At 33.3% G+C, this 15,526-nt stretch overlaps 1 protein-coding gene and 1 pseudogene across 1 annotated transcript; both read right to left on the bottom strand.

The window, feature by feature from the left end:
- Nucleotides 1-258: 258 nt before the first annotated feature.
- Nucleotides 259-5,952, bottom strand: LOC111985188 (GABA transporter 1). The gene is made up of 7 exons (XM_024016833.2): nucleotides 5,607-5,952; nucleotides 4,412-4,642; nucleotides 2,089-2,186; nucleotides 1,773-1,959; nucleotides 1,392-1,522; nucleotides 987-1,220; nucleotides 259-722 (listed from the first exon to the last, which is right to left on the bottom strand). The coding sequence occupies exons 1-7, from the start codon at nucleotides 5,719-5,721 to the stop codon at nucleotides 342-344; spliced, it is 1,377 nt and encodes a 458-aa protein (XP_023872601.2). The 5' UTR covers nucleotides 5,722-5,952; the 3' UTR covers nucleotides 259-341.
- A 1,368-nt stretch (nucleotides 5,953-7,320) lies between these two features.
- Nucleotides 7,321-9,154, bottom strand: LOC111985212 (GABA transporter 1-like; annotated as a pseudogene).
- Between the last annotated feature and the right edge of the window lie 6,372 nt (nucleotides 9,155-15,526).

Below are 15,526 nucleotides of genomic sequence, written 5' to 3'. Positions count from 1 at the left end.
CTGTTATTGGTGGGTAAAAAAGTAATTTCAGCGTTAAGTTCAAATTAAAACGAGTAACAATTTACCATTTATAATTTGTTGGGAAAATATTATGAACTTAATACTTCTCTAAACTCAATACTCAAATTCCAGAATTATAAGGCTGTAGAACTGACTGAGTTAAGGGGAAAATTCTCTTACAAATTGCTCTCTAAAAGATCTCACTCACAATATGTGTGAGTCCCACATAGGCACTGGTTCACAATTAAGGAAGAAGCATAAAATAATAGAATACCTTTATTGATTACTGAGAATCATAGAATAATAGAATACGTATCTTAGGAATGGCTGATTAGTGATGATCATACATCAGCAAATAACCGATAGTTTTTGGCGTCAAGGCTTATTTGCCTAACGGCTGCAATCGCTGCAATAACACCCAATATGGAGAAAACAACTGCAATAATGATGTTCAACCAGAAAATGGGGCTTTTCTTTGATGGTTTAAATGTCAAGTTGAAGAAAACCACAGGCAATATGAAGTCAAGTGGCATGAAACCAAAAGCTCCTATAACTGCATTGATGTCCCCAAAAAATGGAAGCATTGCTGCTATTGTTGTTGATATCACAACCGATAGTGACCGAGAGATTAACCTTGGGACAGCATTGCGGCCTGAGAACTCCGGGCTTTTTGCATCACCAAATGTACGCTCAAGCACTTCATTTGTGGGCTGCAAGTAAACCTGTACCAAACCAGTTCGGGTTAGCTTTTTGTGAGCTACAATGATATGTGTTATGATTAGAATAACATCACTTCTATCCGATTTCATTACTGCACTAAAACTTTTATTATGAACCAATTATAACACGTCACTACAACAGGTTAAAAAATAGTGATACTTTGAAAAGATTGTACATAAACAAATATGGTAACAGAAAAAAAGTTAATCCAAACATGAGCGGATATTTGAACAATAATGAGAAATTTATGAGAGAGATGTGCCTACCACGCCAACAGCGGACAGTTGGAGAATGGTGAAGACATTGGTCATCAAAATGAACCATTTTGGCACCAATGGATTGCCATTGTCCACGAAGTTGGTAAGGATTAGGCCTTCAGCTTTGTTACCAAATGCCCAATAGCCAGAGATGGCTACACTGAAGAAAGTCACCGTGACTACTGTATAACAAACACATAGTGCCTTGAACATCTTCCCCTTCACTGGTGGTGCAACCGTTGCCTATAACCAAAAATACAGTTGTATTGTATTTTAGCAACAACACCTTAAATACTAATTGGCAATACTTTAGTGCATGAGGGCATTCATAATGTTGCACCATATCTTCGTCTAAGTCACTGAATTGCACTTCAATATGAAGAATGTGAAAAGCAAAATTGAACTATTTCAAACCTGAATTTCTGGAATTATTCCATTGCCATATGTTGTGGCAATGATGGCTATGGCATTAAACATCCCAAAAATGCGATCTTCAGAATTTCCCGTCAGGGAATAGTCCTTCTCTGGAGCCTTTGATGAAGATCCTGGTAAAATTAGTCCATGCTTAGTAAACTGAATTAAACTGTAGAAACTAGTACTAAAAAAAATCTTGGAAAAGTTATATTTGAAACTTTGTAATTTAAGGGTGTAAGAAATTAAAATATATAATTTGTTACTTTTGAAACCACGGAGTTTTATTTTATAAGGGAGATTAAAATGCAATTTTTCCAAAAATCTTTATCAAACTTGTTTTTCTATGTGTTTTGAAGCAACCAATACAATAATCCTACTTACCAATATGAATGGAAGCGGCAGTTGCACAGGCACTATAGGCAATACACAGAACCAATGAAATCAAGTTGATGTACCTCAATGAGTGAAAAGATGGGATTTGAGCTAAAATCAACATAAAGCACCCAAATATGACCACAAATTCATAGAGCTTCATTGTTCCATTTGCGTTCGATAGCAAGTAAATTGCCTGTATAAGAAAAAAGAGAACCAATGAAAATCCACAATTATTAGAATTAGGATGTTTTGGGCTAGGCCTTAAGTACACCTTGGCCCATAATGTATGAGAGAAGCTGAAAGCTTTAGAGTAGGAAGTGACCTTCATGCATTGTCCTCCTAGAAGAGTACAAGCAACAACAGCACCATAGCAGACCATGAATTGAATTGGGCCAACAAAATACCGGCCCCATTTTGGTCCTGCCAAATTCAATGGGTTAGTTCCTGCAATCCTTGATTTGGAACTTCAACAAAACTTGGGATTGTGAACCAAAGTATGAAATATGAATCCATGAAGAGTTTCACACTGGATCTAATTTGCCCATTGGTACAAGATTCTTGGGCCAAAAGAAATTACAATGAGGTCATGTGCTAATGTTCGGGCCCATTTAAATTTGTGATGTCTTCATTTTCTTGTTATCCGATTGCATAAGTCTCAGATCATTCACATCAGGCAATTTAAGAGAGGCTTAAAAAACAAAAACAAAAACAAAAAATTCTATGTTTCCATTGTATAGTATTATGTAAATTTACATTGTAGACACACAAAAAGTGGTAAATATTGTACACTATTTTGCAAAAATTTATAATATTAGTGAAAGTATTATATATACTGTACAATGTAAACATAGAAAGGTCAAAAACAAAAACACCAGGCCTGTGCATGGATGGCACGCCAAAGTTGATTTTCCTTCTTTAAAATGGAAGAGTCAAAGAAAAAGTCTAAAACAAAATCAGATTTTTTTTTTTAATTTATTTGTTTTGACGATCAGAGATAATTGGACTCGTCTTAATTAAAGTAATAAAAAAGCAAAATCAGATGGCCCAATTGACTTTTCTCCACAAAAAATAAAATAAAATAAAAGGTGGCCCAATTGACAACTCAATTTAGGCTGTAATGTCGTAGTCTAATGCATCAGTCTTTTGAAAAGTTTGTAAACAATCACTCAAAGATTCTTAAGAATCTGTTTTTCTATTAAAAATAGATTCTTAACGTATGAGCCCAAAATATCTTCGTGACATATCCCTATAAGGACTATAATTCTGTTTCGCCAATGTCATTTTCAGAGGCACCAGTTGAACCTGCCAACCTAATAAGTATCCAAATTCCAAACAAATTATTAAGGTGATTTATTATCTTTTCTTTGAATGCAAATACGAATTCTATTTCAACTTTTATACATTTTTCTTAATTTTCTAAGACAGAAAATTCGAAATTTAATATTTATTTTATTGTTTGGTTAAAAAGAATTTGGAGTTTAACAACACAATTAAGAGACTATGCTTCACAAAACTGAGTTAAGTGATTTAAATATTACCTCGTCTTCCTATTGAAGGCCAAAACCAACACCTGAATTTTTGAACAACAAGGGCTATCACCTCCAAAGCCAAAGGGGATTAACATTTCTACCCTAAAACTAAAAGTCGCCAACCCTTTAAACAGGCTTTTTTAACTCGTAAAACCAAATACAGGAGCTGGTGGCTGGTGGCTGGTGGATCAACTCAATATTTCTGCCTTAAAACGTGCCCACCATATTAAACAAGGCTTCTAATGGAACTAGTGGGGTGAGGGTACCATCTTATCATGCCATTAATAGTAGTATTGCCTAATGCATTTTATGCACGCGAAGAAGGATGTTTGAAACTTAGAATTTTTTTTTTTTGTGAGATTTTCAACGTGATGTCTGCTCATAATAGTAGCTTTTTATTATCAGATCAAGACATCAATCAGTTTTTAGTGTAGGCGAGGATCGAATCCCAAATCTCTTATTCAACCATTTGAGACTTTACCAATTGAGTTAACTAGAACTCACGACTTTAAATTGATTGAGAGTTAAGAGACATTACAAATTGTAACATAACTTTTATCTGATGAATATATCCCCCATATATAAGAGCCAAGGATAGTAATATTGCTGTTGTTCACTAGCTCATCAAGTTAATACTATATTTTTTTTTTGGTGATATGTGCAATATCACTTTCACATAAAATCATATTTAATATTACTTTTATCATACACATGTTACAATTTGTTACCTTAATAATTATGAAATTTCTAGACATACTATAAAGTGTAATTACTACACAGGAGTCACACACATTGGTTTATTTTATTTATATATTTAGTTAGTTAATTACTACTTTACAAATATTGCATACTTTTAGTGCATGTTTGGAATATTATTATTTTATTAAAAAAAAAAAAAAAACTCAATTATTTACTTGCCGATTGAAAGTTGACAAACTTACAAAAGTACCTAAAGAAAACTAGAGATTTTTTGAAAAGTAAATACACTAAAATATTAGGAGAAGAAAGCTACCCAATCCAAACTCACAATTATTGGACATGCATGATGATGATTGTGGACTCTAATAACAGCATGATTAAAGTTGGACATTCAAATTCAAGCGGAGAAAAGCTTACCCAATATATCGTGAGCCATGTCTCTGAATCGGAGATGGCGATGACCCAGTTGAGCATGGTGTTCAAGAACCAGAGATATTAGATTGTAAGAATAGAATGTCACCAGAGCTCCAATGACCAAGCATAAAATTCCAGCAGTCCATCCAAGGAAGGTAAAAGCATATGGAAGACTTAATAGAGGTGGAGCAACAATTGAGGTTGTCAAGTGGTAACCACAGTGCACCCATGATCCTACATTTAGTGCACATCAAATCAAACCCACCAATCATTTAAATTAAATATATCTTAATCTGAAGAATTAAATCATGTAATACAGATATATAGCTCATAATTTTGACCAGAAAAAAAGTACAGATAATTCAATGGCATTAAAATTAGATCATTAATTATAGATGTGTATTCAGCATGTCTGCCATAGCTAGAAATTAAGATCATCAACCACTCTTGAATGGTGGAGGATTATAAGATAAGTACTAATAGCTAGTTTGAACAAGGAATGAATGTGGGCACTTATTGAACAATGAATTGGATTTCTTCAGCAGTAGGAGGACATTCTCTCATAGCAACATGAATTCAATTTCCCAAGACATCTTTATTAAATGTACAATATATATATATATATATTTTTTTTTGCTGAAAATGTACAGAATAATTTGTTTGTTGACTTTACCGTACCAGCTATTGCCAAACTTATAGGGATGAGAAGGCATTGAACCAATTCGGTGAAACAAAATGTTGGGAAGAGGCCATTCTGTTTTCACAAAATAATTTTTAAAAACTTACAAAGAAGATATTTTCAATAATTTTTATAATTAAAAACAAAAACAAAAAAATCTGGAAGAAGAAAAAAGAAAGAGTCATTGTAATACTATTAATAAAACAATAATTTCAGGTCACAGTTAAAAAAAAATGAAAAACTAAAAAAAAATATGATCCAAGGAGAATCCAAACAAAGAACTAGAGGTGGTGGTTTGTGACTTTGTGCAAGCAATTATCTTCTCCTTTCTTCTTTCTTGTCCTTTGTGGAGTAGATAGCACATAATATTTCACACATATGTGCAGAGAAAATAGTTAAGTTTACATGGATCAGAGGAAAAAAGGAGAGAAGATAATGAAATGGTGAAGACAATAAAGGAAGAAACAGTTTCCATGTATAGAAATTAAAATGATTACAGATAATGAAAGTAATCATCACCTTTGGATTTAAGAACAAAGAGGGCACCAGCATCAAGGTCCTGATGATTTAAAGCTGCAACCTTTGCATCTTCTTCTTCATGCACCGCTACTGAGCTTGGTCGCAGCGTACTCATCTCTCTCTCTTTCTCACACACACACAAACAGAGAGAGAGAGAAGCAAATCAAACTAGAACAAACGACAAAGAGAGCATAAAAGATGGATCGGAAGCAAAGACTGATAGGTAATAAGGTAATATACATATATAGTCAAACAGTTGGTGGACACAATTCTTTTTCTACTTTGTACAGACAAGAGAAGCCACTTAATTAAAGTTCAAGCTACTATTTTGGAGCCTCTTAAAATGTATAAGGAGGGCTTAGCCCACTTATTTATTTACTTTGGTAAACAGTTTCGTGCTCACGTTAGGCCATCGTAGCAATGAATGGACATTGCTTCGTGTCAGCATTAGCAGGCTTAGTTGACATTTGACCATGTTTTTCATTGTCGGTTGATACATCAGGAAATGGAAGTTAATAATCTCAGCAAAAAAAAAGGAAATGGAAGTTAATCGTGATAGAACATTGTTTTAGGACTGTTGGTTATGATGAATCGTTTGATTACGCTAACTGCCGACTTGAAGATGATGAGATTAGAAGAAAATTAATCTTTGTGCACCAGTAAACGAAAAAGATGGCTAAGATCGTTCTCATATTGGCTTCTGCGTAAAAAAAGTGTTTTTTTGCACAATAAAATGTTACTTTATTTATTTTGTATTATTACTTAACAATACACTTGCATTTTTTTATTTTACACAACCCGTAGAGCTCGCTGCCTTTCACCACAGTCGCATCCGAATAGTGTGAGAGAGGAGGGAAGCCAATAGAGAGGGAGAGAGCTTCAATTTTTAGAGAGAGAGAGAGATGAATAAAATAAGATTAAAAAGTTAAAGGACAATGTGATGTCCCAATTTAATTGATTATGTGTTGTATGAGTGTGTGATGAGTCACACATCGAGCAAACACTGGATTAAACTGAACTTTATTAATAATTATAAGGAGCCTTAATTGTGATCAGTTCTTTTGAAATATAATGCAAATATGACTAAATCTTTTTCATAAAGAGAAATTCAGTCCATAATAGGTATGATAAAAAATGATTAGGTAAGTGGACCCAAAATCTTGGCCATGATTGAGTTACTTATGAAACTCTACCAAAAAATCTCTACAAAAAGAGAGATCCAGTTGAGAATAGGTAAAAAGTGATTAAGTGCCACATTGGTGTGCCTCTCAACTCTCTCTTCTTGTTTTGTAGGCATTTTCACTTGACTAGTTGACCATCTACCCAAATAAAAGCTATTCCTTTTCTTCCAAATAAAACTCCTAAAGATGGGAATACAGACTTTTCCATCCGAAACAAGTTGTTAGAGAGGTTGATTTTTACATAATAACCCAATATTTGCTTTGGAAGAGTTGTTGATTCTATTATTGTTCATTTGTTTTTATGCTTCCAAAATGCAAAGTAAATACAAAACAAGGTTTACAAAGTGGACATCTAAAAGGCCCTTCCTTCATCATCAAGGAAGAGGTATAATATGTAGATTCATATCAAAAAGAATGATTGTCTAGCATGCTCAGCTTATGTTTCACTTTTATGTTTAGAACGGATCTATCCAAATACATAGGGCTAGTCTGTTCAAAGATTAGCAAATAACCGATAGGTTTAACATCGAGGCTTATCTAACTACTGTCACTGCCGATATAACACCCACAATTGAGAAAACCACGGCAATATAGTTGTAGTCAACCAGAAAATGGGGCTTCGCTTAGATGGCCTAAATGTGAAGTTGTAGAAAAGCATTGGCAGTATGAAGTCTAGAGGCAAGAATCCAAAAGCTCCAATAACTGCACTAATGTCCCCAAAGAATGGAAGCATTGCTGCTATGGTTGTTGCTGCAATGACAGACAGTGACCGAGAGACCACCCTTGAGATTACATTTCGAGCAGAAAACTCTGTGGCCTTTGGGTCACCAAATGTACGCTCGAGCACCTCGTTTGTAGGCTGCAAATACACCTGTAGTAAACAATGATATGTTAATTTTAACTAGTAAACTCATTATTTTATAAATATTCAAGTATTTGGCACTCATAGTATCAGAGTAGATGATCGTGAGTTTGAATCATGTACCTTTACTTTATCTTCCATTTAAAAAATAAAAAATTTTACACGTCAAATCTGTTTATTGACAGCTTAAACTTTTGGAATAATAGAGAATTTATTTGTATTTCAAAAAGAGAGAGATTCTTAAATCTTACCACTGCCACGGCTGATAGTTGGAGAATAGTGAACATGTTAGTGATCAAAACCAACCATTTTGGTACCGAAGGTTGCTTGTCATTGTCTAAGAAATTACTGAGGATGAGGCCACTAGCTTGGTTGCCAAATGCCCAATAACCTGAGATGGCTACACTGAAGAAAGTCATTGCAACTATTGCATAACAAATACATAGTCCCTTAAACATCTTTTCCTTTACTGGAGGTGCTATTGTTGCCTGCAAATTAACAAAATTTGTTCGACAGTTGCATACCAAGCGACATGATCACAACTATAAATATTTGAAGGGTAAAACCTATTCCCTGCTCCCTAAGAGCCTGGGAAACTCATTCGGCTAACTCGTCCCTGACTGAGGCGAGATCTTCTGCGATTATGTAGCGAGGACCAATGTCTCGGGCTTCGCCATTGGTCAGTGACGGAGGGAGAAAGTTGGCGTGCCGAACATCGATGTAAGACAGCAACGGGTTGTCTACTGATAGGGCTTGGCTGAAGGGCTGCCAAGTCTTGTATACCGAGGTGCAGCCAAGTATGAGGTGCGATGCTCGGAGCTGCCTGTCCGTATGAACGAATATTTCAAACCTAAGCACAAAATTCAAGTCCCTTACGTGCACTACTCTAAGATCCAGGATAAATACTTTACTGTCTGCAGAAAAGGAATACAGTGAGTTAGCATTCAGATGAGCAAAACAATCATAAGCAAAAAGAAAAGCAAGTTAGTGATCAGTACGAACCAACTCCGCGCCGCAAGAGTGGGCAAGGGATTTCATCGGCAAACCAGTTGCCTCACACCCGGACGAACTCCCCGGCAAAATTTTTATTAGAATCAGGTAGGCATGAAATTAGCCATACCCACATATCTCTAACTTTTAAGTAATAGTTAGTCCTCTTATTTCCACACAGACTGTACATGAAGTTTATATCATGATGGTTCAGTTGCAAACTGTATATCTGATTCAACCTATTGACATAACTAACTACTCAGTAAAAATTGGAAGGAAGTTGGTCATGACATAACCCATAAAACCTAAGGGTATTGAGCAAGAGGGGGTCCACGGGAAACCTAACACCCCCTTCCAAGATTGCCATCAAAGGGAAAAAAAACAGTATTAGCCCTTCTATGGAGAGCAATTTCGCTCTCATGGCAATATGCCACATCTACATCCTCAGGGATGTTGAATGTTTGCCTAAAGGTAGCTAAAGATGCCTCAATGTTTAGAAGGTGAGCATAACCCATCTTAAACTCTAAAATTGAAGGAAGAAACTTGAGGGAAGAAACTTAAAGGAAGAAACTAAATAAAGGAAAGAGGTAAAGAACTTACTTTGGGTTCTAGGAAAAAAGAGGATTCTGGGCTGAAGGATGAGCACACAAAAGAATGCATGACAAGAAGAAGAATTTCAGCATGAAGGAAAGTAAAAGAGTAATATGAGGAAGAAATGGGAGATATTTATAGAGCCAATGCATTTAATAGGGTGGAGTTAATGTGAAAGAGGCGGAAACCCTTTCGTAACCCCCACACGCGTGGCATCGGGACACGAACCGTCAAATCATGATGACGGTTCCATCCTAACAGTTTGGCATAACGCCTCTTTCTAGGGCATATTAATGGTCAGCCTGTCCACTCAGTGACTGACCATTAAACTTCCCAAGGAGTGTTTAGCGCTTGGTATCCTTGATTCGTTCTCAGTTACCGGGCATGAATCAAGGGGGGGCTAATGTAGGGGGCACGACTGCCCCGAGGGCTCTTGTGTCAATAAGATCCAATGTATTGGCGCCACATACACAAGGCTTTAAACTTGTTGGGCATTGGGCCTTAGGCCGGACCTTGGGACCTTGTGTGCGCATTCAAGTTCTATTGGGCTCACAGCCTTGGCCCAGATAAGCCTTGATGCCCTTCCAAAACTCAAAGACCCCAATGATAACATTATGACATGAACTGCAAATGTGATTTCTTGCAGATCAACTCTAACCCGGCTGGGAAGTGCAAATCTCCCAGGAAGGAGGATTAATAGATCCTCGATATTGCCTCAGGAAGTAACGTCGCTAGGAAGATCTCCTGAAGTGAGGAGCCAGTTCCAATGCCACTCTCACCACACCCTACTCCCAACTAAACATCCATTTAGCAATAATAACATTGGAACATAAGAGTAAACATAACTCCTCACTAATTATAAGGCTATAAATTAGAGAAGCTAGAGAGAAAAAGGGGTTGTTGAAAGGTTCACAAAGAAACTAAGGGGAGAGAGAGAGAGAGAGAGAGAGAGAGTGTATTAGTCTAGCGAAGTGATAATAGAAAGAGAGAGAGTGAGTTAATTCAAAGAGAAAGGCGGTTTCATTGAGTCTCTATATAAGGAACTACCTAAAGTAGGAAATATAAAGCCCATATTACAAATAGATTGTGAGCCTAAGTGAGGATTGGCCCATCAACCCCTCCTTAGGGCGCGCGCGCGCGCACACACACACATATATATATTATACTGGCAATATGGGAAAATGTAAGTTATAAAGAATAGTAATCCAACGAAATCCTTTCAAAAAACATGAGATAACATAATTAATCAAATATATTTATAAGAAAGAATCGATTTTAATAACATCGATAATTTCTGCAAAGCACAAGGTTTAATAAAATATATTTATACATATTATGATACATGTTAATGTTAATTAATAAATAAAAAGTTTAATTATCTAGGAAAGATAAAACATAACTAATCAAAATTTATTTAAGGGGATTATGTTAGTGGGTGCTCTTAGGGAAATTGTTAATAAATTATTTTATGAAAATTTTGACACTATTTTTATAGAAAATGTAAATAGCAATAAAAAAATAATTAATTATTTTTATCTTTTTTTAATAATTTCTAAAAATATATTTTAACCCAATACTCTTAAAGCATCCGTTAACTTTTCTCTTTATTTAATGTTGGGTTACTCTCTATCCAAAAATACGTTGTGAAAAAAAATGTGAGTTATCCAAAATTTATGTGACAACATTAGGCTAAATCAACACGAAATCAAAATTAAACTTATAACTCTAAATTAAAACCAACTATAATACATATATTACAATGATGACGGAAAAAAGGATAAACGTTCAAAACCTTGTGTGATAATATTAAAATAAATCAATGAAATGTTTCTCTCTCTCTCTTTTTTTCTTTTTTCTTTTTTTTTTGAATCAAGCAAATGAAAAGTTAAAAGCTTTTATCTGACATAATATTATAGATATTATATGTTGGCCAATATGAATTTCTTTACTTCCTAAGTATCGAATCCGGCCTAAGAAGTAATAGAAAGGTCACTAGGAAATTTTGTAATTGGCATATGCGAAAATTTAAAACTATTTTTTGGTGGTTTTTCTGTTTAACATTTCCACGTTAGGCCTTATGAGAGCAGTGGTAGTTTTAATTAGCTACGTAAACTTTTTATTTTTTTTAGAAACTACGAGGCACGTAAACTTGATTCATTAGAATATAATGCATTTATAGTCAAACATCATGATCAGAATAAATTATCATAAAGTCCGGATTGCTGATTTTTTCTTCCTGATTTTTCTAACTATTAAAACGTTGTTATTTATGCAAATGTAATATAATTTGTTGGTTTTTTATTTTTAATTTTTATGCCAATTAGGAACCTGTCTCACAAATTTGCATAAATAACATTATTTAATTGGTTAGGAGGATCACGTTAACAATCCTCCAAGTAGACCTAACAATTTCTCTATAATCAGGGTCGTTAAAATATATTTTTCACTCCTTTTTTCTTTCTTTTTTTTTCTCTTTCTTTTTTAGCTTCATTTTTAATGGCTTTCATGGAATCGTGCTTTGACATGAGCCAAAACTTGACGTATCATGCTCATGCCTCCAACATTTTCTAACCAATGTGTAATGGTGTGATTCGTGTGAAACATGCTTTGAAGGACAAATAGTGTGCCACTTTGATTCCCTTTTTTTTTTTTGGTAATAAGTTTGATTATGTTGGGTTTACATGTAATTAATGATTGAATTTCTAGTCTTTTACTTAAAATCATGCTTAATTAGGTATACAATTTCAAGTGGAATTGAACCCATATACTCAGTACTCAATAATGTTTTCTAATCCCAGCCATCTTGATTGATTACGCAAGGTCAACGATCAAAAGGTCTCCCACTGGATTCATTTTCGTGTTACTAACTAATTCCCCTCCAAAAAAAAAAAGGAGTCAAAATATTCTTTTCAAATATTAATACATTGACATCAAAGCCATATCCCGAAAATTCCGAATGAAGATTGAATTTTTTTTTTTTTAAATTGAAGAAGCTATAGAAAATTGATTTTGGAGTTAGGGAACTTGGGGTCATATAACAACTATGTATTCTATTTGAGTTAGGTTCAAGTTATACCTGGTGTAACTCTAAGTAATGTTACACTATTTAATAACTTGTTATTAAATTAATATTTTGAAAATCCAACCATTGAATTACATATTCTATGAGTCCGTTTGGATAGAACTTATTTTGTTGAAACTGAAAACTGAAAACACTGTAGCAACATAATTTTTAAATATGTGAATAGTGCCGTGGAACCTATTTTTAATGAAAAAGTTGTTGTTGAAAAGTGAAGTTTGTAGAACCCATAAACAGTGCATAGGTGCACTGTTCACTGTTGAAAAGTCAACAATATGCGGCTGAACCCAAAAAAAAAAAAAAAAAAAAAAAAAAAAAAAAAAAAAAAAAAAAAAAAAAAAAAAAAAAAAAAAAAAATGATATCCAAACATGCCTTTATTACGATGGTATGCTTCTTCAGTTCAGTGGCGTCTTTTAGATCCTCTCCTTCATGCCTTGCTATTGACTTGGGTGGCAGTACCGAACCCATCTCTCTCACTATTGCAGAGACAGAAAATGTAGGCTGTATATATAGGCTTTTGGAAATTGAGTCAATGGCCTATTTTGAAGATCGATGATGCTTATTTCTCTAACAAACCATAATTATTGAATCCTTGTGTAATTCATTCTACGGAAAATATGAGAATTATTATATTATTTATATGGTTGTGTGTAGTTCCTAAGTTTTATTAAAAAAACATCTAATGGATTTCAAAAAAAAAAAATTTGATTAATTGATTAATGACACAATGAACTTTACAATATTACTTAAACTAGTGTGTAGGTTCATACATATGCATGGGTACAATTAAAAACAATCACAAGTATACGATTTAAATTATATATAGATATATATATAAGTTTTTGCACCCAATAATTCACATGCTACAAAAATTAAAAACTTAGAAGAATACATGGCAAAAAATTGGACTCAAATTAAAATCTAACTTAGAATCCAATTGGATTTGGACTCTTCGATGTTGACTATCAATAATTCACTTGATATAAAATTAAAAATTAAATGCAACACGTGGCGCAAAATTAAGAATCCAATTAAAATATAATTGGATTTTATCTGAGTTTTGACTATTAATATATACTAGCTTATAACTCATGCATATGCATGGATACACTTAAAGTTATACAATAAAATGCATTATATAATTTAAATACTATTGATAGTCATTTTTATATTTTATTAACTCTTTAAAAATTTTGTAAGGATATTATTAGGTATAAAATGTAAATTGTCCATATTTAAAAAAAATATATATATATATTATATATATATATTGTGAAGCACTTTTTTTTTTTTTTATGATTCATGATTTTTGTACTTAATTACTCACTTGATGAATATTTATAATGTGATCCCACATTTGATTCTAAAATTAAAAAATAAAACTCTTTAAGAATGAAAAATTTAAGACACATGGCGCAAAATTAGAACTCTAATTTGGAATTCTAATTTAAGTTTCTCTCAGTTTCACCTATTATTATATATATGGATATGAATATGGACTAGTGGTGACATTGATGTTAGTTTGGGTTATTAAACATATAGGACATAGTTCAACCAAGACATTTGGAAGTACTAAAATAACTTTCCTTTGCAATTTTCATAATATTTGTTACGCCAAGTTTCTCATTACATTGCTATTACATATATAATTTTGAAAATTACTATTGGATACTACATATACAATATCAATTCAGTTTCTCATTACATTGCTATTACATATATAATTTTGAAAATTACTATTGGATACTATATATACAATATCAATTCACAATTATTGTTTGTGAAATTCTATTAAATACAACAAAAAATAAAATAATAAATTGGTCAAATAGTATCTCCTAAATTGAATGGAGATAGGTGCATGTGATCATTTAACTCAATTACAGTTTGTTACGTTTAATATTTTCGCATACAAATAATTGAATAGAAACAGTATAAAAAAATATATACTCATTAATTCAGAGAAAAAATAATAGCAAAAATCTAAACAATTTAATTTGTATGAAAGCTAACAAAAGCAAAATCCAATTTTGATTCTAATTGAATTTTCTCTAAACTTTGATTTATATATATATATATATATTTCCTAGTTAGTAATGGGTATAGTCATTGTATATTACATAAATGACTTATAAATTTGAATTGTTTTTAGTTATACAAAAAAAAAAAAAAAAAAAAAAAAAAGGGAAAAGGCAAATATATAAAGTTTTACAATTTTCTTCGGAGTTTTCATATTTTAACACCATTATAATATAGTTAATTATCAATTGTCATTATTTATTGTTAATGTTGGTAAGTGTGGCCATTTTATTTTATTACTCTTTCCGTCCCACTTTTTTTGTCCTGTTTGAAAAGTCAAACTTTTTAAGGGAACATCATTTATTATCTTGTCTACCTTTTAAAAATGTATAAGTTTCCAAAACTACCCTTAAAAAAATTTATCGAAAGATTGAATTAGTAAATTAATAGGGGTATAATAGGAATATTAGTAAATTAATGACTTTTATTTTTAGAAATATGACAATATTTTGGGACATCTCAAAATGGAATAGAAGACAAAAAAAGTGGGACAGAGGGAGTAAGTTTGTATAACATTTTTAATTTTTATGAACTTTTCATTATCTATTTGTCATTATCTTTAAAAAAAAATATCTCAAATTAAATAACAAAACTCAACCCATTGTCACTGTATTAAATTGGCCCACACAGCCACATTCATCCATACATAAATAATACTGTAAAGTTGTGATTTACAACTATGTGTTTTGTTGGCTTTTATTCCGTGCCAAATTTGATTGTAATTTCTATCAATCGTTTATACCATGTATTTGTTGTGGGAATTGTTGTAAGGGGTGTGTGATAGAGAGTGTGTGAAGACTCAAGCAAGTTGGAAGCTAATGGAATCTCGCGGGTATCTCGCGACTAAGCTTCCCGCGAAGTGAAGCATGTGCCCTGCACATGCTGGAATGCGAAGAGTCATGACAGATGGAGATAGCTGTTTCTCGCGAGTATCTTGCGGGTAAGGCCTTCCCGCGAGACACCCGCGAGACATGCTGTTCTGCCAGCCTGTACTGACTGACTCACACATTTTGCACCTATCCTATATAAACCCCCATTACCCACAAATGTTGAGGAATGCTTCAGAGAGAAAACCCTAGCCAAACACATTTGCAATTAGAGATTGTCATCCCCACCTTTCTCTATACACTTGCTTGT

Source organism: Quercus suber, unplaced genomic scaffold (assembly GCF_002906115.3).
Source record: "Quercus suber isolate HL8 unplaced genomic scaffold, Cork oak 2.0 scaffold_65, whole genome shotgun sequence".
In the NCBI taxonomy this organism is placed as follows: Eukaryota; Viridiplantae; Streptophyta; class Magnoliopsida; order Fagales; family Fagaceae; genus Quercus; species Quercus suber.
The sequence above is the reverse complement of the archived record's forward strand: the minus strand, read 5'-3'. Positions and strand labels throughout refer to the sequence as shown.

Bases quoted from the DNA above. Each gene is read 5' to 3' on its own strand.
- LOC111985188 (XM_024016833.2), bottom strand. From the start codon at position 5,721: ATGAGTACGCTGCGACCAAGCTCAGTAGCGGTGCATGAAGAAGAAGAT. The intron at 1,523-1,772 runs GTAAGTAGGATT...TAATTTTACCAG, and splicing joins TGCCGCTTCCATTCATATTG to GATCTTCATCAAAGGCTCCA. The intron at 723-986 runs GTAGGCACATCT...GGTTTGGTACAG, and splicing joins AACTGTCCGCTGTTGGCGTG to GTTTACTTGCAGCCCACAAA.